Source organism: Equus caballus, chromosome 21 (assembly GCF_041296265.1).
Source record: "Equus caballus isolate H_3958 breed thoroughbred chromosome 21, TB-T2T, whole genome shotgun sequence".
In the NCBI taxonomy this organism is placed as follows: Eukaryota; Metazoa; Chordata; class Mammalia; order Perissodactyla; family Equidae; genus Equus; species Equus caballus.
In genome coordinates, this window is record NC_091704.1 from 16,912,206 (window position 1) to 16,935,901 (window position 23,696).

General features: G+C 57.0%; 1 protein-coding gene across 19 annotated transcripts in view; it reads left to right on the top strand.

Annotated features, from left to right (window-relative positions):
• The window catches only part of SLC27A1 (solute carrier family 27 member 1), a 38,794-nt gene that overhangs the window by 4,112 nt on the left and 10,986 nt on the right, over positions 1-23,696 (top strand). For all 19 annotated transcript variants that reach the window (XM_070246566.1, XM_070246575.1, XM_070246565.1 and 16 more), the window contains 10 exons: positions 13,949-14,343; positions 14,441-14,602; positions 14,697-14,766; positions 15,522-15,613; positions 15,678-15,787; positions 20,265-20,474; positions 21,570-21,696; positions 21,785-21,922; positions 21,995-22,159; positions 22,547-22,693. In XM_070246566.1, coding sequence (XP_070102667.1) covers positions 13,949-14,343; positions 14,441-14,602; positions 14,697-14,766; positions 15,522-15,613; positions 15,678-15,787; positions 20,265-20,474; positions 21,570-21,696; positions 21,785-21,922; positions 21,995-22,159; positions 22,547-22,693 — 1,616 coding nt within the window. The remainder of the gene's footprint in view (positions 1-13,948; positions 14,344-14,440; positions 14,603-14,696; positions 14,767-15,521; positions 15,614-15,677; positions 15,788-20,264; positions 20,475-21,569; positions 21,697-21,784; positions 21,923-21,994; positions 22,160-22,546; positions 22,694-23,696) is intronic.

A 23,696-nucleotide genomic window follows, 5' to 3' on the forward strand; every position in this document is an offset into this window, starting at 1 on the left:
TTTGTCACTCTTCCAGCTACGCTGGCCTCTTTGCTGTTCCTAAACCAGCTCAGCCTTGTTCCAGCCCCAGGGCCTTTGCACTTGCTGCTCCCCTGCTCTGTCTGGATCACTCTTCCTCTGGTCTTCATTTTTGTCATGCTGTGGCTTATATGTCACCTTCTTGGAGCGCCCTCCCCTGCCACTGTGTCTCTGTAGACCCTCCCACCTTTTTGCTCTCTGGTACAATGGCCAACACTTAGAGGGCTCCCTCTGCGCCAGGCACCATGCTAAGCACGACTTCTTTAAGCCCCCCAACGGCCTTGTGAGCTGAGTCCTCTCTTGTCACCACCCTACAGGTGAGCAAACTGAGGCACAGCATGGTTTTGTCACTTGCCCAAGGTCATTGAGGTGGCAAATGGTGGGGGCAGGACTTGAACCCAGGTAGTGTGGCTCCAAAGCTAGGCTTGTCACCACCAGCAGCATCTGTCCTTTGTAATTATCGTATGGATCTGCTTTCCTGCCTTTAAATCTTGGGTCTGTTTCCCCCACTAGACCGTGGGCTCCATGGGGCCCAGATGGAGAAGGTGGTCTCTGTGCTGCTGCGGCCCTGGTCCCACTCAGGATGGCACACAGAGGAGCACAGGATGTATCCACCTCCTTAGGCTTGCCTGGGCCCCGCTCTGCTCCATGGAGCCAGGCTATCTGGCTGGCTGTCTCCCCGGGGACAGGGCGGGAGCTGGGTCCACTCCGAGTCCCTGACACAGGGCTTGACGCGTTTCTGCAGGAGGCGGCCTTGAAGATGGCCCCACCTCCTGGTCTTCACGCCCTGGTCTGATCTCCCTTGGAGTGTGGGCTGGACCTGGTGACCCCCTTCTAATAAACAGAATACAGCAGAAGTCGTGGGATGTCGCTTCTGAGATGAAGTCGAAGGAGACGGTGGCCTCTGTCTTGAGTGCTCTCTCCCTTCACTCCCTCTGGGGGAGGCTGGCTGCCATGGCACGACGCAGCCCTGTGGAGAGGCCCTGTGCGTCTGCTCGGAAGTGGATTCTGTCACAGTAAAGCACTGAGGTGACCGCAGCCCAGCTGACACCTTGTGAAGCCTCACAGAGACCCTGAATTAGAACCACCCAGCTCAGCTGCTCCCAGATTCCTGACCCACAGAAACTGGGAGATGATAAATGTTGTTTAGCTGGTAATTTTTAGAGTAATTTGTTAGGCAGCAATAGCTAACTAACGCAGCTTGTTCTAGTGCTCTCACAGTCCTGTGAAGAAGGAGTGTTAATCAATCCTATTTTACAGGTTGGTGAACCAGGGCACAGAGAGGTGAGGTCATTTACCCGGGAACACACAGCCAGGGAAGGGCAGGGCTCCGGAGTCTGTGTTCTTAGCCGCTGTACTATGCTGGGGTGGGGGCGGGGACTGCATTTAGACCCTGGGTTCAGAAAATATTTAAGCACCCTGCCCCAGGTCTCCCCACTTGTTCTCTCTTGCAGCATGAAATCTGACCACGTTCATGCTTGGTTTTGTCCTGTCCCCGTGTCCTGGAGCTCACGGTGAAAGCAGGAGGGGGCAGAGGGAACAGAGGGACGAGAAGAGGCCTTGGGAAAGGCCAAGAGGCAGACAGTGGCCTCTTTGTCCCCAGGGTGGGGGTGGCTTTGGCTGCTGCCAGGCAGGGTGGCCTGGGCACGTGGCTGGAGCCGGCGCTGGAGTCCACTGCCTGCCCATGTGGGTGTGCTCCGGAGAGGCCATGGGAAGGCCAGCCATGCCAGGATGCTTGCGCATCCAAGCAGGGCCAGCTGTGGACACGGCTCCTGTTTCTCACTGTGCGGCCTGTGCACTGGCGCAGCAGTGAGTGTGTTGGTGGCTGTGAGGGCGGCAGTTAGGAGCTTGGTGCCCGAGGCAGCGTGTCTGGTGTGGGCCTTGGTGCTGCCCCCTGCTGGCCTGTGGACGCCATCCTGAGTCCCAGGTCTCTGATGGGTGAGCATAGTCCTTGGGCTGCACCTCTCCTTCCAGAGGCGTCAACTGAGACCTGCCGCGTGGTACATGGTGGGTGCTTGACAGATGCTTTGTGACAAGCCTGAGGAGGAGCTGAGGGGCCCTGCCAGGAGGCCTGGTTCTGGGTTGTTCTGTCCCCAACTCACTGTGTGACCTGGGGCGTGTTAGTTCACTTCTGAGCCCCCAGCTCATCCATCATCTGACAGATGGGGGTCTTAGGACCCTGCTTTGGAGGGTGGTTGTAAGGTTATCACAGTGCCTGGCACACAGCAGGTGCTCAATAAATGCAGAGGTTGCTCAGCTTGGCTACTAGATTTATTGATTGACTGGATGAGACACCAGGATCTGACCAGGGAGGTAGGTGTATAAACAGCTAATGTTTAATATTTTGCGTTTTTACTTTTGTTTTGTCATAGTTAATACATAACACCTGGTACAAAATGCAGACGTTACGGGAGTCTGCGGTGACTGTTGCCCTCTCCGCTGCCCCAGCCCTGCGCGTCCCCCTCGCAGGCATCCTGTGCCCCTTCCCGAGGTCTGGTTACAGAAGCCCTCGCAGCCCCTCCTGCCCCGTGCCTGTCCTCCAGCTCCGCTTGCCTGGCGCGCTCCTTCCGTCACACCTGTAGTCTTTGCTCTTATCCCAGACGTGGAGCTCGCGGGGACAGACGCGCAGCCCTCTGCCTCGGGCCACAGCTGCCTGCCCGGCCTCCGCCACGCTTCCCTCCCTCCCAGGGTGACTCTTGCCTCTTGTCTGAATCTTTTGGACTTTATCTGCGTGTCTTTAAGCGGCTTATATGACGTGTACCTTGTCTCAGTTGAGACTTGATCTGTTCATCTCCCTCCGTGGAAGATGAGGGTCGGCGTCCCTTTACCCCGCGTCCCTGTCCTCGCTCTCCGCCTGTCCCTGTGCACATGCATGCATCCCACCCCCCAGACACACGTCCTTCCCTCCCTTCATTGTCCCAGTGTTATTACAGTGGATTCTCAGTATTTGGGGTAGTTTTGTTCTGTAAAGTCACTGCAAACGTTGGGTTTCTAGGGAAAATACAGGGTTAGGTTCCTGGGAGCCTCTGGTCACAACATTCCCATCAGCCAGTCAGTACAGAGCCTTGGTTTATGTGTGTTCTGTTTAAAGACACCTCGTCTTCTATATAGTGTTGATTTACTACCGTTGAACTCACGCCAACGGCATAGTCACTCCTGCCTGAACAAGACTGATGTAATATATGTTTTCTCCACAAGGCACATCCCGCCTTCTTGTGCTTAGGACTAGACACCACTTCAGCGTGACCCCTAGAGGCCACTTTAAACAGCAGAATCACCAACAGAAAGCACAAAAATGCAAAAAATGTGGTACTAAATAGATTGCCAAAAGGATGCTTGTTTACAACATGAGCTGAAACAAAAAGACAGAACGCCACCTAGTTTGACCTAACCTGGGAATATGCACATTGGTAACTCAATTTTTTTGCCACTCTGCGTGTGTCCTTGAATGATTGTGAAAGCAATGCAAATGTTGATTTTGGGGTTACAAATAAATTTTAGTGAGTGGGTGAATCTGCAGTTAAGGGATCTGTGAATAATGAGGATTGACTGTATATCATATTTGGGTTAGGTTATTAATCAGCTTTTACATTGTTTTGATTGTAACAGTATTCTTGGTGGAACCATGTAGTATACTATAACCACTTTTTATTTCCTGAGCAACTTTATGTGTTTTCTCTGAGGTTATTGATTGCCTTTGTATTTGTTAGTTTTCTGTGTGTTTATCTCTACTTCAAGCCCAAACTCCACAACAGCTGTCTTTCTCTCTCTCCTCTCACGACACTTACAGCATCAGATGGGCTTTCAGCTCCACCTTTGTGCAGAAGTCTCTCTTCTAGCCTCCGATCTGTCCAGGCTGGGTGGGTTGACCCCTGCACCTGTGTGCGGCCGTCACCCCGGCTTGCTCCCAGCCGCCTTCCTGAGGGTTAGCATCACTTCTGTCTTGGGTTGGGTACCCTGTTTCTTGGTTTGGGTCCCTGGTAGTCCTCCTGTTTGGTTTATTCCTTCAGTTTATTGAGCACATCTTTATCAGCTTTGGTAGAAGTCATACGTGGAAAGTTAATATTTTGAGACTCTCCATGTATGAAAATATCTTTATTTCCACCTCACACCTGATAATGGTCTAGGTATAGTCTTCTAGGTTGGAAACTATTTTCCTTCAAAATTGAAGTCATTTCTCATTTTCTTCTCAAATCATGGCTGTTGTTAAGAAGTCTGAAGTCTTTCTGATTCCTGATCCTTTGTAGTGATCTGTTTTTTCTTTCTGGAAGCTTGTGAGATCTTTTCAAGATGGTGGGCTATTTCCATCTGTTGTATGGTCTGTTGGGGGGGCCTCAGGTCAAGGAAGTTTTCGCGAATGATAGCGTTGGTGATTTCCTCTGTTCTTCTCGGGACCCCTATTGTTGAGTGCCTGGAGCAGTGTCCAGCTTGATAGCTAATTGTTAAATGAATATAATGTTGGACCTTCTGGTCTGGCTCTCTAATTTTCTTATCTTTTTTATTTATTTATTTATTTTAAAGATTTTATTTTTCCTTTTTCTCCCCAAAGCGCCCCGGTACATAGTTGCATATATATATTTTTTTAATTCTGGGTCCTTCTAGTTGTGGCATGTGGGATGCTGCCTCAGCATGGCTTGATGAGCGGTGCCATGTCCGCACCCAGGATCGGAATCGGCAAAACCCTGGGCTGCTGAAGCAGAGTGCATGACCTCAACCACTCGGCCACGGGGCCAGCCCCATATCTTTTTTTTCATTTTTTTTGAGGAAGATTAGCCCTGAGCTAACTACTGCCAATCCTCCTCTTTTTGCTGAGGAAGACTGGCCCTGAGCTAACGTCCATGCTCATCTTCCTCTACTTTATATGTGGGACGCCTGCCACAGCATGGCTTGCCAAGCGGTGCCATGTCCACACTCGGGATCCGGACCAGCAAACCGTGGGCTGCAGAGAAGTGCAACGTGCGAACTTAACCACTGCGACACTGGGCCGGCCCTATCTTTTTTATTTTTAATCTCTGTCTTCTTGTCCCACTTTCTATGATATTTCTTCAAATATATCTTCTAACCCTTCTATTAATGTTTAACTTATGCTCTCACATTTAAATTATTTAAATTAATAGACTATTATTTATTTTTGTTTTTTTCTTGTTTTTTTTTATAGACTTCATTTTTTATTGTCAGTTTTAGGTTTACAGAAAAATTGAACAGAAAGTACAGAGAGCTCCCATGTACCCGCTCACCTCCCTCCGGTTTCCCCTGTATGAAGATCTTGTGTTAGTGTACTTGTTACAATTGATGCCAATACTGATACATTATTATTGGCTACAGCTCACATTTCCCGTTAGGGGTCACTCTGTGTTGTACATTCTATGGTGCCCTCACATTTTACTTTTCCAGGATAGTTTTTTCATTCCCTGGACGCTTTTTTACAGCAGCCTGTTCTTTTCCATGGATACGATATGTCTTCTTACATCTCCAGGGATATTCATGACTTTATTAATTTTCTTTCCTCTTTTGCACAATCTCTTTTTCCTTAAAGATGTTCTTCTTTGTTTATTTTAGTCTCCGTCATCCCCGTTGGAGGAAATCCCCACGGGTCTGGTAGTCTTGGGTGTAAAGGCACATATCTCAGCACAGATATGTGTGGGGAGAGCGGGTCCTGTCAACTGGGAGCTTCGCGATGGGGTCACCTGGCCAGGCGGTGCTTTGGGGAGACCCGTGGCAGTCTCTCTGCGTCTTTGCTCTGGACCTACTCAGATTCCCCGTGGGAAGCTCTTCTGGTCTCCCGCCTGGACAGCGCCCTCCCAGAAGTGCAGCAGGCCAGAGGCCGAGGGGCTCGCCGCCCAGCAGTGGCATCCCCACCTGGAAACCCTCCCGTGGAGGGACCTCCAGTCCTCTCTGGGGGGGCAAGGCTCGCTTCTTCTTTTTTAAATTTATTGAGATATAATTGACATATAACATTTTGTTAGTTTCAGGTGTACAACATAATGATTCGATATTTGTATATACTGTGAAACGATCACCGCAATGTCTGGTTAATATCTGTCACCGTGCATAGTTACAAAATACTTCTTCTTGTGATGAGAACTGTTAGTGTCTACTCTCTTCGCAACTTTCATACGTGCAGTGCATTGTTACTAACTGCGGTCATTACGTGCCCAGGACTTATTTATTTCATAGAGGGGTCGCTTCTTAAATGGATGTCTATCAGTCCCCTACTGCAGGCCCGGATTCGGCCTTCTCCCACCCCTGGGGGCCCCACCTCTCCACTGCTCCCCAGCTTCCAAAAATGGGGTGATTTGGTCTCCACTCCCATTTTTCCAGTCTTCGTGAGTTCACACTTTAAAAAAAGTCCCTTCACTGGCTGGTTTGGGGGATGTGGGGAGGAACAACGATCAGCCACCGTCTGGATGTGCGATCTGCGGTCTCTGCCACCGCACCCGTGACTTGCCCACTTACCTGGGGGCTCCTTCCTTGTCCACCTGCGGGGGCAGCGCTCTCGCGAGGGCTGAGCAGCCTCCCGGTGTAAGGATGAGCCGCTGTTCACGCAGCCCCTCCCCTACAGAAGGACTTTGAGGTTCTTGCCCATCTTCTGCTCATTGGAAGCTATGAGTGAATCACGCTGCCATTTCCCCCATGCGACTTTAATGTGCGCCAAATCTATACTCCAATGATTGGAATGATCTGGAGACGTGGAGAGAGATTCCAGCCCTGTGCTGTCTCGTCACGCTCTCTGCCTCCCTCCCTCCTCCCTGGCCTGCTCTCTTTTAAACATGCCAGTTTCCTTCCTGCCTCCGGGCCTTTGCACTGGCAGTGTCCTCCGTCTGGAATGATTTCCCCCAGCTTTACCCATGGCTGGCTCCCTCCCATCCTTTCAGATTCAGTGCAAAGGTCTCTTCCTCCGAGAGGGCCCCCGGCCCCGTGGATAAAGTCTGTCTGACTTTATGTGTTCACACCATCCTGTTTGTCTCCTTCTTGGGAAACTGATCATAAAACTCCCGTTGCTTTTGTTTGCTTTTCCTTTGGTTGTTAACTGCCTCCCCTCCCTAGATTGGGAACCCTGTGGGGGTGGGGATCATGCATAGCTTGGTCACCTGTGTGTCCCTGTTGCGTCGAGATGTCCAGTGTGTGGTGTGCTCAGTGCGGTGCCCTGATGAGTGGCTCAGCCCCTACAGGAAGGGCTTCTCTGTGAGGAGGCTTTTGGGTGTGAGTAGTGGAAATCCCAACCAGAAGTGGCATCGACAGTAAGGAACATGTATAGCTGTGTGTTAACATGGAGTTGGGACATGAAGTGGGTTCAGTTTGGTCAGTTCATGGCTCAGTGTTGTCATTGACCCAGGTTCCATCTATTTGTCTGCTCTTCTATCCCCACTGCAAAGGCTTGGCATCACTGGCTGGGTGCCCTCACAGTGTCATAGTGGCTGCTGTGGCTCCAGCCATCACATGCTGATGACAGCTTCCCTGGGCAGAAGAAAGGGAACACAGGACTGCCATGTCCCATGTTGCACGGGTGTTTGAGAGGGGCTGATGTATTAGGGAGAGGTGTATAGGTGGGCAGTTTTGCAGCTGAGGGAGGCAGTGGGGTGAGCAGGCAGAGGCAGGTTTCCAGGGCTTTTAATGCTGAGCAGAGGAGTATCGTGTACCCAGGGAAGGGTTCTGAGCAGGAAAACAGCACAGCTAGGCTGCCTGCACTGAGGAGGAGGAGGGTGGCCCTGTGAGGAGGGTTTGGGGCAACCAGGCAGGCACTTGTTCCCAGGCAGTGGGAGTGGAGTCCCTGTGGGGGGACTGGGGTGGGAGCAGGAAGCGAGACAGCGCAGCGTTGGAGAGGAGGCACGGTGTAGTAGTTCCCTGCGGCTGGCATGGCGCAGGGGCCCGCAGTTGGCAGCTGGAAACTACGGACATTGGTTCTGCCAGAGCTTCCACACCAGGCGTCAGGGGTCCAGCCGAGGGGCTGGCTTCTGCCCCGGGCTCTGAGGGGGCCGTCCCAGGCCGCTCTCTCTGCTTCTGGGGGGCTGCTGGCCTTGGCTTGTGGACACACCCCTCCCATCTCTGCGCCCGTCTCCACATGGCCCGCCCCTCTGCGTCTTTCAGGACCCCTGTCATTGGGTTCAGGGCCCACCCTACTCCGGGAGGGTCTCTTCTCAGGATCCTCAGCTTAATGACATCTGCAAAGACCCTTTTTCCGCACACGGACACAGTCACAGGCTCTGGGGGTCCGCGGGGAGTGGGGCCTGCCCCAGGGCAGAGCCAGGAGACCAGGAGGAGTTGACTGCCCTGGTCCGGGCGTGTGGTGGCGGGCGGGCTGGGCCGGCGAGATGGTCAGAGTCTGCATGGTCTGCATGGGAGAAAGTCATTTGTCCAGCCCGTCCCCGAGGACCTCCTGGGCGTCACACCCCATCTAGACCTGGGGGACACCATGGTCGCCGTGAGGTGCTGTGGGTGCGTCAGATGCTCTTTCTGTCCTGTGGAGCCCAAAGCCCAGTCAGGGAGAAGGACAGTCGAGAAAGAAATGGGGAAATAGCACAGCATCGGGAAGGGGCGAGAAGGAGAGCTTGGTGGGGAGGGGCGGGGTGCTGGGGCTGCTGCAGCCAGGGCACTCGGTGCAGGGGACGCCGCACATGTGGCCAGACGAGAAGGAGCCAACCTTGCAAAGCCCTGGGGGCAGGAAGAGTGTCCATGCAGACGACAGCAAGTGCCTAAGTGCCGAGGCAGGACCCTGCTGGGCAGGATACGGATGGATCCTCCTTATTTGAGCCTTCTTCTCTGTCGGGCACTTAATGCTCCTGCGAGATATTAGGCTGAGAATGGCACTGTTCCGCCGTGGACAGACAGGTCGCTGCTCTGGCCCCGCCTCGTTTGTGAATATCGCAGTGGCGGTGGCGGTACCGTCACTTTGTTGAGCTGGAGAGCACCTTGGGGTCAGTAGGTTCAGTCTCCTGATATGCCAAGTAAGGAAAAGGCCCAGAGAGGGCAGGGTCTGCCCAGCCCCACAGCTGGTGGCAGTGGCGTGGGATTTGAACCAAGGCTGTCCGCTCCAGGCCGCTTTTCCTTCCCTGGGCTGTGCCACGGCTCGCAGCCTCTGCAGGCGCTCGAGGCGTCCGCGCTGGCGCCAGGCCCCCGGATGCCGCCCGGCCTCCTCGCCGACCTCACCCCAGCGCTCCGCGGGCTCAGCCCCGCTCGGGAACGCGCTTGTCCCTCTCTCTTCCTGGCGGGGTGGCTGTGAGTGAAGTCCCCGGGCAGATAAAGTGCTGGCTCACTTCTGATTTCTGACTGATAGTGCATCCCTCCGGGGGACGGACAGCAGCAGATTATTGAGAACCCAGGACGCGCCAGGCCCTGTGCTCCAAAACCTGCATCCGCCTCTTCCGTCCCTATGATGACCAGAAGGTGCAGGATCTTGTCCCCATTTACCATGAGACCCAGAGAGGGAGGTCCTGTGTGCGGCCGCTGTGTGAGCATCCTGGGGCTGCCATGGCAAGTCACCACAAATTTGATGGCTTAACATGACGGGCCTTCGCTGTCTCAGCTGGAGACCAGAAGCCCAAAGTCAAGGTGTGGGCGGGCGGCTCCCGGGCGGCTCCCTGGCGGCTCAGGGAGGCCCTTCCTCGCCTCTCCCCGCTTCTGCAGGCTCCAGGCGTCCTCGGCTGTGGCTGTGTCACCAGTTTCTGCCTCCGTCTCCACGTGGCCTTCCCCTCTGCGTCTCTGTGTCTTTTCTTACAAAGACGCTGGCAGTGGATTTAGGGCCCAGCCGGGGAATTAGGATGCTCACCGTAATTACGTCTGCAAAGACCCTATTTCCAAGTAAGGTCACAGTCTGCAGTTCCGGCTGGACAGGAGTTTTCGGGGACCCTATTCAGTAACTATAGTCACACAGGCAGAGGCGGCGGCTGCGTTGGGGCCAGCCTGTGGGGCAGCAGCGTTGTCCTCAGTTCCAGGCCGGTGCTTAGCAGTGGCACTACCGCCCTGGACACGACAGACAGACAGACAGACAGAGAGCCTCCTCTCATGGAAGCACAACGACCCCAGGACCCTGTGAAGGCCGGCGGCTGTCTAGATTGGGGTGCCCCCTCTGAAGCAGAGAAACAGGCCGGGAGGGTATCAGTCACCCGGCTGTGGAGCAAACTGCCCAAAATCGGGGTCTCAAAACAGCGCTCGCTGTCATTGCCTGTGGCTTCTGTGGTTCAGGAATTCAGATGTCAACAAGATGTCGCCACTTGTCTCTGCTCTGCTGTGTCTGGGGCCTCGGCTGGAAGACTCAAAATCTGGGAGCAGAATCACCTGAAGTCTCAGACGTTCCCTCGACATGTTGCCAGAACACTCACCCGTGGCCTCTCCGCGCGGTTTGGGCCTCCTTCCGGCCGGCACCGGGCTCCCAGGGCCGGTGTCCGGGGACAGAGCGCCTGTGTGCCAGGGAGAAGGTGTGGCATCCTCGCGCTCCAGTGTCAGAGGTCACACGGCATCACTTCTGCCACGTTCTGTACATTAGAAGCGAGTCCCTGAGTCTGCCCATACTCAAGGGGAGGGGAATCCGACCTGCTTTTGAAGGGAGGACTGTCAGAGAGTTTGCAGGCATATTTTCAAACAGTCACGGCAGCTGGGCGGAGCTGGGAGGGCCTCCCTGAGCAGGTGACGGTGGAGCTGAGAGGTGAAGGATAAGGAGCCGATGATGGGCTTAGAGCAGTGGAACTGCACAGGCAAAGGCCCTGGGGCAGGAACCTTTGCTGTGCTGGAGATGTGAGGAGGAGGCGAGAGTGAGCTGGGGGAATGGAGTGTGATGAGGCAGGCAGATGGATGGGGCTGCGCCGTGCAGGGCCTCACAGGTCACAGGGATGGCGTTAGGTCGGAAAAACCATGGGAACCTTCAGAAGCCTAAAACATTTTTTCAAGAATATTTTAGGGGCCAGCCCCGTGGCCGAGTGGTTAAGTTCCTGAGCTCTGCTTAGGTGGCCCAGGGTTTTGCTGGTTCGGATCCTGGGCGCAGACACGGCACCGCTCGTCAAGCCACCCTGAGGCAGCATCCCACATGCTACAACTAGAAGGACCATAACTAAAATATGCAACTATGTACTGGGGTGCTTTAGGGAGAAAAAGGAAAAATAAAATCTTTAAAAAAGAAAAAAGAATATTTTGTTATGGAAATTTTCAAGCCTGTAGAAGCAGAGAGAATAATGTCCTGAGCTCACGCGCCCGTCTCCCTGCCTCCACACCCACATGCTGGTTTCCTGGTGCCCCCGCTTCCTCCTCCGTCTGAACCCCTGTGGCACATCCTGTCATCGGTTGTCTTGCAGACCGTGTCTCTGGGAGCCGAGGACTCCCCTTTCCAGCCTTGCCGTAGTGCGGTCTTCCTGGGTTTCATTCATTCGTTCATCTGTACTGTAGTCAAATACGCGTAATATAAAACTTACCACGGGTGTCCCTGGCACGTTCACAGTGTTGTGCGACTGTCACCTCTGTCTAGGTCCAGAACATTCCCATCATCCCAAAGGAGATCCCCTCCCCATGGGCAGTCCCTCCCTGTCCTCCCCGCCAGCCCTTGGCACCCACCAGTCTGCTTCTTCATGGGTTGTTTTTGGGGTGTAATTTACATACCATAAAATGCCCCCGATCTAATTGTGCACTTGGGGTTTTGACAAAGGTCCATTCCCAGGGAGCCCCCCACGGTCAAGGTACAGAACTTTCCCGTCTCCCCAGGAGACCCTGCCGCCCCGCAGATCTCACTTCCCGCAGCAGACCAGTGCACCTGTGCATGGGCGCTCCCCCTTTGGGGGTGAATGGAGGGTCTGGGCCATCGTGCGGGCCACTAGGGAGGGAGGGCACCCCAGGCTCGGGGTTCCGATGACTCGTGAACACAGTCATCTGGCCTCGGTGTACCAAGCACCCGCCGTGTGCTGGGCCCCTTGGCCAATGCAGCTGTCGCTTCCCTGGGTACTCACAACCCAGCGGGAACAGAACCATGGCAGGATGCCTTTGCACAGGGGCTCTGAGAGGGGCATAGGCGGGCAGGGAGGGCTCCCAGGGTGGAGAAGAGAACTTTCCCTGAGCCCAGCCAGTGCCTCACCCGGCCTGGACCCATCTGGGGAATCTGTGCCGTGAGGAGGAGCAGGGAGCATAGTGCAGGGACCGATCCCTGGAAGGCTTCCTGGGGAAGGTGGTGAGGCTGCTAGGAGGAGCTCAGTGTGCTGGCGGGTGATGTGTGTGCAGGTGCAAACATTGAGCTGAGTCATGAGGGCCACAGAACCCTGGTCCCTCCCCAGGGGCAGCTGGAGGGGCCTTCTAGGGGCTCCCAGGGTAAGCAGCTTGTCCCAAGCAGGGAGTCTGGCAGATCTCGTCGGAGCCCTGCCCCTGTGTTTTTAAACCTGCCGATGCAGGTAGCCGTGTGGGCCCGGGCTGTCCTCTCCTCTAACAGACCCCATCTGCCCACCCAGGACCTCGTCTCCCTCTTGCCTGATTCCCACCACACTGCCTCTGTGCTGGTTCTTAAATGTACCTTGTTCCCCAGGCGTATTCCGACCCCAGGGCCTTTGTACTGGCTGTACCCCTGGCTTTACACCACAGCCACTCCTTTTTGCTTTCTGAGGCCCTGCTCAGACTTCACCTGCCTGCCTCTCTTGAGGGCCTTCCCTGCCCCGGCCCTGGCCCACGTCACTGACTGCATTGCCTGCCACAGCCCTGTCACCATCCAGTACCTCCCTCCTGCTTGTTCGTGTGTTCATGTACGTGGAGGAGGTCTCTCTCCTGGGAGGACTGTGAGCCCGAGTGCTGGATCTGGTCATCTCTGAGCCAAGAACAGTTCCAATACACAGTCAGTGCTGGCACACACCGGCTGCCTGCATGAATGAAGGAGGGAGGGAGGGAGGGAATGAATGTCCGAGCCGAGGTCTGCTGTAGACAGGTTGAGTCCGGGGCTGTGCGGAGGCCGTTGCAGGGAATCTGGGAGGCAGCGGGGAGGGGGCGGGCCAGGGATGGGTTTGATAAGAAGTGGATGCTAAACCCCTGGGACACGGTGGCCAGATGAGGCTGAACGGTGGGTGAAGTCGAGACCATGTCCTGGACTGGTCAGGGCAGAGCAAGCTGCTCTGATACACGGGCCCCCACCTGTCAGTGGCTTCACCCGGAACTAGCTTACCTGTCAGAGCCAGGGGCTCTGGGAGGCGGGGCCGGGAGCCAGACGACGTGGGGGTCTTCTCATTTCTCGAGCTCCTGCACCGGGAAGTTCTGGGTTCTTCGGCTCTGTGATCTAAAGCAAGTTTTGTTTGCTTCAGACACTCTCCCTCATCTGACAGCCTGGCATCAGTGGTGGCCACTCACCGCCACACGGTCATAAGGGACCCGGCTCCTTCCCCCGGGGTTCTGCTGTCCCCTGGGGCCACTGCTGCCCTGCCATTGCCAGGGGCAGGTGGGGAGGGGGAACAAGACACCTGCCACCAGGGCCTCTGGCCAGCAGGTCTCCAGGCCCCACCTGCGGCAGAGGCAGCCCCTCCCCTGGGCGGGGCACACGTGCTGGACTCGGCCATCTGTGCCTACAGCCGTCAAGTGACCTGGTGGTGGAGCAGCCGCCCGGCTCAGGGCCAGGCCAGGTTCTGGTTGCGACAGGTGGAGCATGAGGAGTCCAGGCTGGTGGCATGGGGGTTCAGGGTAGGGCACTGGGGTCATCCCAGGAGAGAGAAACTGGCACAGGCCTGGGCCCTGGCTCCTTGGGGTCACCGAGCAAGCTGGGGTGGAGGACAGGGGCCTGGCCGGCTGGCTTTGAGAGCCGCCCCCTCTGGGCTGGTTGGTGAGTGTCCCTTTGCCCTTTCTCTGAGACCCAGCAACCCAAAGGTCCTTGTGGAGCCCTCGCCACCGGGGCGCGGGGCCTTTCCCTCTGCGCTCTGCAGAGCGGGTGCTGAGGCTTGGGCAGGGCGCCTGGTGACGCTGTGTCCCCGTCCCCCCGCAGTGGTCTCTCCGTGCTGATCCGCGTGCGCCTGGAGCTGCAGCGGCACCGGCGCGCCTGCCACACGGTCCCGCGCATCTTCCAGGCAGTGGCGCAGCGGCAGCCTGAGCGCCCGGCGCTGGTGGACGCAGCCAGCGGGGCGTGCTGGACCTTCGCGCAGCTGGACGCCTACTCCAACGCCGTGGCCAACCTCTTCCGCCAGCTGGGCTTCGTGCCGGGCGACGTGGTGGCCATCTTCCTGGAGGGCAGGCCTGAGTTTGTGGGGCTGTGGCTCGGCCTGGCCAAGGCGGGCGTGGAGGCCGCGCTGCTCAACGTGAACCTGCGGCGCGAGCCCCTGGCCTTCTGCCTGGGCACCTCGGGCGCCAAGGCCCTGGTCTTCGGAGGGGAGCTGGCGGCAGGTGAGGGCGGGTGGGGACCTGGCCCGGCAGCCGGTGCACCCTAGGCGGTGGGAGGGGCCCGCCCAGCCGTGACCGCGACGTGTGTTTCGGGCTGCAGCGGTGGCCGAGGTGAGCGCACAGCTGGGGAAGAGCCTGCTCAAGTTCTGCTCTGGAGACGTGGAGCCTGAGGGCGTCTTGCCAGACACCCAGCTCCTGGAGCCGCTGCTGAGGGAGGCCTCCACTGCCCCTCTGGCACAGCCCCCTGGCAAGGGCATGGACGGTGAGTCTGGGGTGCATGCCCCCCCGCCAAAACTCAGCTTGTCCCCGCAGCCCCCCGGCCCCACCCCCATCCCCAACAGCCGCATTTCCTGCAGATCGACTCTTCTACATCTACACATCGGGGACCACGGGGCTGCCCAAGGCCGCCATCATCGTGCACAGCAGGTGAGGGCCCGTGCACTGCCCCAGCCCTGGAGAACGACTCCAGGTGGTCTCTCCAGCCGGACCCCCTCCCCCAGCTCCTGTTGGGGTCTTGGGGGCCTCTGGATCCCAACCCAGTAAACCCACAGCCCATCTCAGGACACGGTGCTGCCCTATGCCCGTCCTTGGCCTCCTGCTGCCCTACTCCTGCCCCCGATGGCCCTGCTCCCTTCAGTGGCCACAAGGGGGTTTAAAATCCTAACTCCGACCTCCCCTATGCCAGATTTCCCTGTACCCACCTTGGGACTTAGAATAAAACCCACACTCCCGTTGTGTGGCCCCTGCCACTTCTCTGGTGCTGTTTTCCTCCTCTCCATCCCTCACATTTCCTCAAACCTGCCAGGCTCCTTAGGCCTCAGGGCCTTTGCACGTGCTGTGCCCTCTGCTGGGCACTCTTCCCTAGCTCGCCCCCATGTCTCCTTCTCACTAGGTCTCAGCTCATGTGTCATCTCCCCAGACCATATCCTCTAACCTCCCTGGCTGTGTCACCTTCAGCACGTCTCTGTCCTCTCTCCCTGTTATATTCTGCATGGCACCTGGCACCGTTGACAGTTAATTTTGCTCTTGGCTGCATGTTCCTCTCCCACCAGACTGTAAGCCCCCCGTGAGCTGGGCTGGCTCTGCCTGGGTCCCTTCTGTGTCCCCAGTTCCCAGCACGCTGCCTCTATGCCCGTCCCCTCGGGGATGTGGGTCCCAGCCCCTGCCCTCCCTGCCCGCAGGTTCTACCGCATGGCGGCCTTCAGCCACCACGCCTACAGCATGCGGGCGGCAGACGTGCTCTACGACTGCCTGCCCCTGTACCACTCGGCAGGTAGGCGGGCGCTCCGCGGGGCGGGTGGGCCCCCGGGGACCCCTCACGAGCCCACCCTCCACAGGGAACATCATCGGCGTGGGCCAGTGTCTGCTGTACGGGCTCACCGTCGTCCTCCGCAAGAAGTTCTCGGCCAGCCGCTTCTGGGATGACTGCGTCCAGTACGACTGCACGGTCAGGCCCTGCCCCGCCCTGCCCCGGGGGCTGCCCTGGGTGGGGACAGGCCATCACGTGTGAGCTCACCGGCTCCTCCCCACGCGTGGCAGTGAGCTGAGGCTCCATCCCCATTTTGCATGTGGGGACACTGAGGCTTGACCTGCAGCTGGGATTGGGACCCCACTGCCTGAGCGCCCTACGGCGCTGCCCGCCCATGTCCTGGACCCCGAGGATCTTCTGTGCCGGTGGCTGCAGGGGCCAGAGAGGAGGGGCTGCCATCACCACCTGGTTGTCTGAGCCCGCAGGCACGGGGCTGCCAGGCAGGGTTAGCGCGAGGCAGGACGCCCACCTCCGCTGTCCTGGAGAGCAGGCTGGGGAAGGGCTGGAAACCAGGTGCTGGCACCTTCCTCCAGGAGGAAGAAGGGTGCTGAAGGGAGGGAACGGGAGTGTCCAGGGCCGGGCAGATGGGCAGGTGGGGCCCAGAGAGGTTCGGCCGTTCCCCCAGGTCACGCAGCTGGGCACGGCAGGGGCTCTGGGCACCCTGGCAGACCCCTGGGGCCCTGACTGTGTCTGCTCCACTCTGGAGGGTTTGCGTTCTGCTTGGAGGGTCTTGGGGAAAATTGTTAATTTGAATCTTGAAATGCAAAACAGTCCTTTTTTTTTTAACTTAATTATTGAGAGTTGCAAATATATGTAAATGTGGACAGAAAAAAGTACAGGAGATTCCTGAGCACCCATCCCTGGCCCCAGGCCATCAGTCGCCCAGCCTGCCCTCCACCCCCACCCACGTCCCTCCTTCTGCTTCGTGGTGAAGCAACCCCCAGACAGCAGCGTTTCCTGAGCAGACGTCTCAGGAAAACCTCTGAAAGAGGAGGACAGGTTTTTTTCTTTTAATTGAGATAAAACTCACATACCATAAGACTAACCATTTTAAAATGAACAGTTCACTGGTATCCAGTACATTCACAGTGTTGTGCAGCCACCACCTCTTGTCTGGTTCTAGAACATTCCATCACCTAGATGGAGACCCCCGTCCCCATGAGCAGTCCCTCCTTGTCCCCCTCCCCAGCCCCTGGCACCCACTCATCTGCTGTCTGTGTGGATTTGCCGGTTCTGGACGTTTCATGTACATGGGATCACACACTGTGTGAATTTTTGTGTCTGGTGAGGACTGGTTTTAACACAAAACAATTAAAATCAGAGTCTCCAATTGATATTTGTATGCGCATGTTCACTGCAGCATTATTTACAGTAGCTAAAATGTGGAAGCAACCCAAGGGTCCATCGATGGATGGATGGATAAACACAATGTGGTGCATCCATATGATGGAATATTATTCAGTCTTAAAAAGGAGGAAAGTTCTGACACATGTGCCAACATGGATGAACCTTGAGCACATTATGCTCAGTGAAATAAGCCAGTCACAAAAGGATGAATACTGTGTGACTCCCCTCATACGAGGTCCCAGAGGAGTCACACGCACAGAGACAGAAGGCAGGATGGAGGGCGCCGGGGGCGGGGGGAGGGGGTGGGGAGTTAGCGTTTAATGGGACAGAGTCTCAGTTTGGGATGACGAACAAGTTCTGGAGACGGATGGTGGGGACGGCTGCTCAACCATATGAATGTACCCAACGCCCCTGAACTGCGCAGTTAAAAATGGTTACAATGGTAAATTGTATGTTATATATTTTAACATAATTAAAAAAAAAACCCACAACAACAAAACCGTAACTTGAGTACCACTGTCACAGCCAATGGTTAGGTAAGACCACACATAGCAACCAGTTGCTCGTCTGATAGGGATCCTTTTATGTGTGGTGCCGCTGTGTCTCTCCCTCCCTCTCTGTCCTCTTGTGGCTGATTTATTGAAGGAGTGGAGCTGTGTGTCCCGTGGTGCTGTCCTGCTCCGGGGTTGCTGAGCGCCCCTCACAGGCCCCCTGGCCCTGCTGCCTCCCGTACACTGGGAGGTGCGTCCAGCACAGTGTTTCTCGACCACGGCGCTAAGGACATCTGGGGCGGGGTCGCGGGGTCTTTCTCTGTGGCGGGGCCGTCCTGTGCACTGTAGGGTGTTGAGCAGCATCCCTGGTCTCAAATCACGTGATGCTGCCATCACTCCACCTCCCAAAGGTGACAGCTAGGATGTGTCCCGATGTTGCCAAGTGTTCCTGCAGGGCAGAACTCCCCGTGGGTGAGAGCCCCTGGTCTAGATGTTTGATCGGCTTCAAATTCAATTCTTTTGGCAAGGATTCCTTGTGGGTGGTAGCATGTCCCCCAACTGAGAGGCCCGTGGCGTCTGGCAGTCCCTGCTTTTGTCCTTGACACGCCACGTTGCATCGGGCACTGGTCCCTTCTCCGGGCCCCTCGTAATTCGTTCCGTTTCCTAGAAGCAGAGTGTCTGTGTCCGAGAGAAGGCGCGCAGTGAGGTGCTCTCTAAGGAAGAGAGGACGGGGCCCTCAGAGGCCGGGTTTAACGAGGATGCCGGGGAAACAGGAGCGTGCGCTTGGGTTTGGAAATCCCACCTCCTGGCTGTGGGATCAGGGAGACTGCTGGCTGCTGTTTTGTTGGTGGCGGCGGCCACAGGCCCAGACCGACAGTGCAGCCATCCTCATGGGAGGCAGCAGATGGGCAGACAACAGGCCCCTCAGCCCATCCCCATCCGGGGGGCTGCATGTGTGTGGCCTTTGTCTCCCACACCCCTCAGCGTGCGGGGTCACCCCAACACAGGACGTTGCAGCGGGGGCCCCAGGCCAATGATCCGCTCCCGCCTCCTGTCCTGGTATGGCCCTGCAGACTGGAGGTCATGGCATGGGGCACCCGGTGTCTGCCTCTCTGAGCTGGCCCCAGTGGTCTTCCCCTTAGTCCTGGGTCTGTCTGAGGGTCTAGGCCAGAGATAAAGATCAGCCGTTTGCTCTCAGTGTGGATGTGGCCACCGGGGCATCATCGTCACCCTCGGCTGCCTCGATCATGGCTGGGTTGCCCCTCTCCTGGCCTGATTTCTGAAGAGGACAGTGGAGAGCTGCTCAGAACATGGCTGGCACTATGCGCTGACAGCCTGGAGGATGGCTCTGTAGCTCAGTAGGACTTTGTTGAGAGGAACCAAAACGCTAATCCTAGCCCTAACCTAAACCCCGGCTTTCTTGAGGAAAGGGATTTATTAGCTCATTCAAGTGAGGAGGCCACTCAGTGACAGCTTGAGGCATAGTTTGATCCAGGAGGGCCTCTAGCTCTCTTTGTTTCTTGTTTTCCTCCTTTCTCAGTGGGGCCCTGATTCCAGCAGCTCCGGTAGAGAAGGGTCTCTCTTCCCACTAGTCCATCAGAAGTCCCAGGGCAGATTCTCATGGGCCTAGCTCTGGTCACATGCTCATCCTTGAACCATTCAGTGGCTGGGAATGGACTGGGCTGATTGGCCAGGCTGTGTCACATGTTCTGTCCTGGAGATGAGGTGGGCTGGGCCACACCCAAGGCACCTGGCTGGGATCCTGGAGGCAGGAGAGAATTCACCACAGTGAGGTTTTGATCTGCCCTGCCCTGGGCTTGCCTCCTGGTCAGCTGCCAGTGATCTGGGCGGGCTGCTCCCCAGTGCCTCCATCTCCAACATGGAGACTTGAGAGGATTAAACAGGTGAGCTCTGTGCTGGGGGTTGGGGTTGGGGGCGGTGTGTGGCCAGTACATTTGTTGAGTCATCAGATACTTAGCAAGTGCCTGCTCAGAAAACACCTCTCAGTGGTGGTGACATTTGAGTGGAGACCTGAGGGTCCAGATACATCCAGAGGAAGAGTGTTCTAGGCAGAAGGCACAGCATATGCAAAGGCCCTGAGGAGGAGCCTGGTGTGGCAGAGCTGAGTGAGTGCAACAGATGGAGGGAGAGGCAGTGAGGGCAGCGGGCCAGATGGAGTTGGCTGCAGGCAGAGATCTGCACTTCCCCGTGGGGGGGGGGGGGGAGCGGAGCTGGGAGCACTTCCAAGCTGTAATGATCAACTTGTCAGCTAATCCTGAGCGTGTCAGGATGCCCAGATTCACATAGAATTCTACCGCTTATAAGCCTTGGTCCAGTTTACTTACTGTCTGTGAGCCTCAGTTTCTCCATCTGTAAAATGGGGAGGGTCACGATTCAGAAGCCAAGCCAGTGGTGAGAACTCAAGGGCGCTGGGGGTGTCCGGGAAATGACCTCAGGAGGTGGCGCCGTGAGACGGGGAGGGAGGGAGCCCTGCAGGAGGCGCCAATGAGCAGGTGGCTCTGCGGGACCCGGGGCTTAGTCCCTCTGCGGACCTCGGGGGCGCCGTAGAGCGTGCCCCTGGGAGCGGTGCCGCCCTGGGGGCGCTGGGCTAAGGGTCTCTCGCCTGCCGGACCGAGTGAGCCGAGAGGAGTAAAGGGCCGGCCGCCGCGCCGTCCTCCTCCTGAAGGCCGCTTTGTTCCTAGCCGGCTGGGGGCGGCTCGGGCTCTCGGCCGCCCCCGCCCACCGGCCGCCCCCCGCCCCCCGCCCCCCGCCCCCAGGTGGTGCAGTACATCGGCGAGATCTGCCGCTACCTGCTGCGGCAGCCGGTGCGCGAGGCGGAGGCCCGGCACCGCGTGCGCCTGGCCGTGGGCAACGGGCTGCGGCCGGCCATCTGGGAGGAGTTCGCGCAGCGCTTCGGTGTGCGCCAGATCGGCGAGTTCTACGGGGCCACCGAGTGCAACTGCAGCATCGCCAACATGGACGGCAAGGTGGGCGCGATGGGCCTCGGGCTCCTCCCCGGGCCCCCACAGAAGGGCTGGGCCAGGGTGCACGGGGCGGGGCGGAGGGCTCGGGGCACCCCGGCACACCTGGCACGCGGGGACCCTCCTCCAGCATGCACAGTTTGTCATGTGACTGTCGCCCCTGAGTTTGAGTCCACGCTGCGGCTGTGTGGCCCCGGCAGGTGGCTCAGCCTTTCTGAGCCTCAGTTTCCACCCGTGGTGGTTGCAAGGGAGAGCAGAGCTCTGGGGGACCCAGGGAGAAGGTTGGGGTGCTGATTGCTTCCTACTGGGCAAGTCAGGCTCCTTGGGCCTCAGTTTCCTCATTTATAAAAGGGGGTAACAGCTCATTGGGTTTGTTCTAATCACCCAACATCATGAGCTCAGCAGGGGGGCCCCACCCCAGCAGGCTGTCTGCAAACAAATGCTTCTATGATTAGCAATTATCATCATCTCCATTCTTCCCTCTCTCTTCTACCCCCTTATCAGGCCCCTCCCGCCCAAGGCCAGGAACAGATGATGAGAATAGTGACAGAGCAAGCGCCTGGGGACAGGGACTCTTGCTGTGTTGCAGGCTGCAGGGTCCCCAGCCCCTGGGAACAAGCCCAGCTCCAAGGGCGCCTGTGTGTTGAGCGGACAGCCCAGAGCACGGTGCCGTGCTGGCACAGGTTGCTGCCGTAGCAAACCTCCGATGGCGGACAGCAGCACACGCCCAATAGACAGGCGCTTCTTTCCTGGGACTGAGATAGGCAGGGTGACACACAGCGGCGGCGGGCAGAAGCTCTGTCAAAGCCCCCGCATGCCTCAGGGTCACTCCAGGTGTCCGCCTCCTGCCAGCACCGAGGGTTTCATGGACCAGGAAGTGGCGGCCGGCTGACAGCAGGCTGGGAAGGCGGGAGGAGGGGCATGAGTCCTGGGGGAGCCCTGCACTTGGTACCCTCATTTTTCTGATCACTCCAGATCAGAGTTGGGGTGACACTGAGGATGCTAATTCCAGGCCTGGGGCAGGAAAGGCAAGGTGTCGGGTGTAGGGGGAGGACACCGGGCCACTCTGGGCTCCTGCGACTCAGTCCGCCCTCATCCCAGGTCGGCTCCTGTGGCTTCAACAGCCGCATCCTGCCCCATGTGTACCCCATCCGGCTGGTGAAGGTCAATGAGGACACCATGGAACTCCTGCGGGATGCCCAGGGCCTCTGCATTCCATGCCAGGCCGGTGAGCGGGGCCCCCACTGGTCCCCCAGGGAGCTGGGGCCTCCACCCCCTGCCCGCCCAGCGCAGCCTGAGCGCAGCCTCCTCCCCAGGGGAGCCTGGCCTCCTCGTGGGCCAGATCAACCAGCAGGACCCACTGCGGCGATTCGATGGCTACATCAGCGAGAGCGCCACCAGCAAGAAGATCACCCACAGCGTCTTCCAGAAGGGCGACAGCGCCTACCTCTCAGGTGTGCAGACCCTAGGGACTGGTGTGGGGATGGTGGGCCCCCGTCTCACTTCCCCCCTCTCCCCTCTGCCAGGTGATGTGCTGGTGATGGATGAGCTGGGCTACATGTACTTCCGGGACCGCGGTGGGGACACCTTCCGCTGGCGTGGGGAGAACGTCTCCACCACTGAAGTGGAGGGCGTACTGAGCCGCCTCCTGGGTCAAACAGATGTGGCCGTGTATGGGGTCGCCGTACCAGGCAAGCTGGGGCTGTAGGGGTGGTCCTAGGGTATGGCGGCCCCAGAGGAGCCCAGCCAGGAGGATCTTGGAGGTACAGGTGTCCTTGGGCAGTGCACGACCTGGACAACTGCACACAACAGCCTGGGTGGGAGCACTGGATCTAGAGTCACCTCTCATGGGTGATGTTGAGCCTCAGTTTCCTCATCCAGAAGACGGGATCATGAAAATGACTGTCTCAGGGTTGCAGGGAGTGCAGCAGCAGCTCAATAAAACGTGTGCTGCTTTGGCAAGTGTTATCCCAGGTGGACGGGACTGGAGATCAGAGGCCAGGGGCCACTGTTTGAGGGTGTGTCTGTTCCCACGGTGCGGCCAGTGGTGATGTTCTCAGTTGAGCCTCTGTCTCCAGGAGTAGAGGGCAAAGCAGGCATGGCTGCCATCGTGGACCCCCACGGCCAGCTGAGCCCCAACGCGCTGTACCAGGAGCTACAGAAGGTGCTGGCGCCCTACGCCCGGCCCGTCTTCCTCCGCCTCCTACCCCAAGTGGACACCACAGGTGCAGCCCCTGCCTGTCTGTCTGTCTTCCGTCCGTCCATCTGTCGGTGCGGCAACTGTTTATTTATTTGTCCTGGTTCAGCCGCCGTGCCATGTGTGACATGATGGTGTGTGGGCAGCTGGCACTGTGGGCTTGGGCAGGGCCCTTCTCTTGATTTATTCACATAGGTATTTATTTCCATTCCTCACTCCACCCCCACGAGGCCTCCTGAAATGTGTGGTGCATTTCTTCATTTTCTGCATTTTTTTTAATTGAGATTCATAATAGTTTACATCTATGTGAGATTTCAGTTGTACGTTATTTCTTGTCTGTCACCACATAAGTGCTCCCCTTCACCCCCTGTGCCCACCGCACCCACCTTCCCCTGGTAACCATTGAACTGTTGTCTTTGTCCATGTCTTTGTTTATATTCCACATATGAGTGAAATCATCTGGTGTTTGTCCTTCTCAGTCTGGCTTATTTCACTTAATGCCCTCCGGGTCCATCCATGTTGTTGCAAATGGGATATCTTTGTCTTTTTTCTGGCTGAGTAGTATCCCATTGTGTATATATACCACATCTTCTTCATCTAATCATCGGTTGTTGGGCACTTGGGTTGTTTCCATGTCTTGGCTGTTGTGAATAGTGCTGCAGTGAACGTAGGGGTGTGTGTTACTTTGGGTTGTTGATTTCAAGTTGTTTGGGTAGACACCCAGTGGTGGGAGAGCTGGGTTGTATGGCAGTTCTACTTTTAGTTTTTTGAGGAATCTCCATACTGTTTTCCATTGTGGCTGCACCAGTTTGCATTCCCACCAGCAGTGTGTGAGGGTTCCCTTCTCTCCACACCCTCTCCAACATTTGTTATTTTTGGCCTTAGTGATTGTAGCCATTTTAACAGGCGTTAAGGTGGTATCTTAGTGTAGTTTTGATTTGCATTTCCCTGATGATTAGTGATGTTGAACATGTTTTCATGTGTTTATCGCCCATCTGTATATCTTCTTTGGAAAAATGTCTGTTCGTATC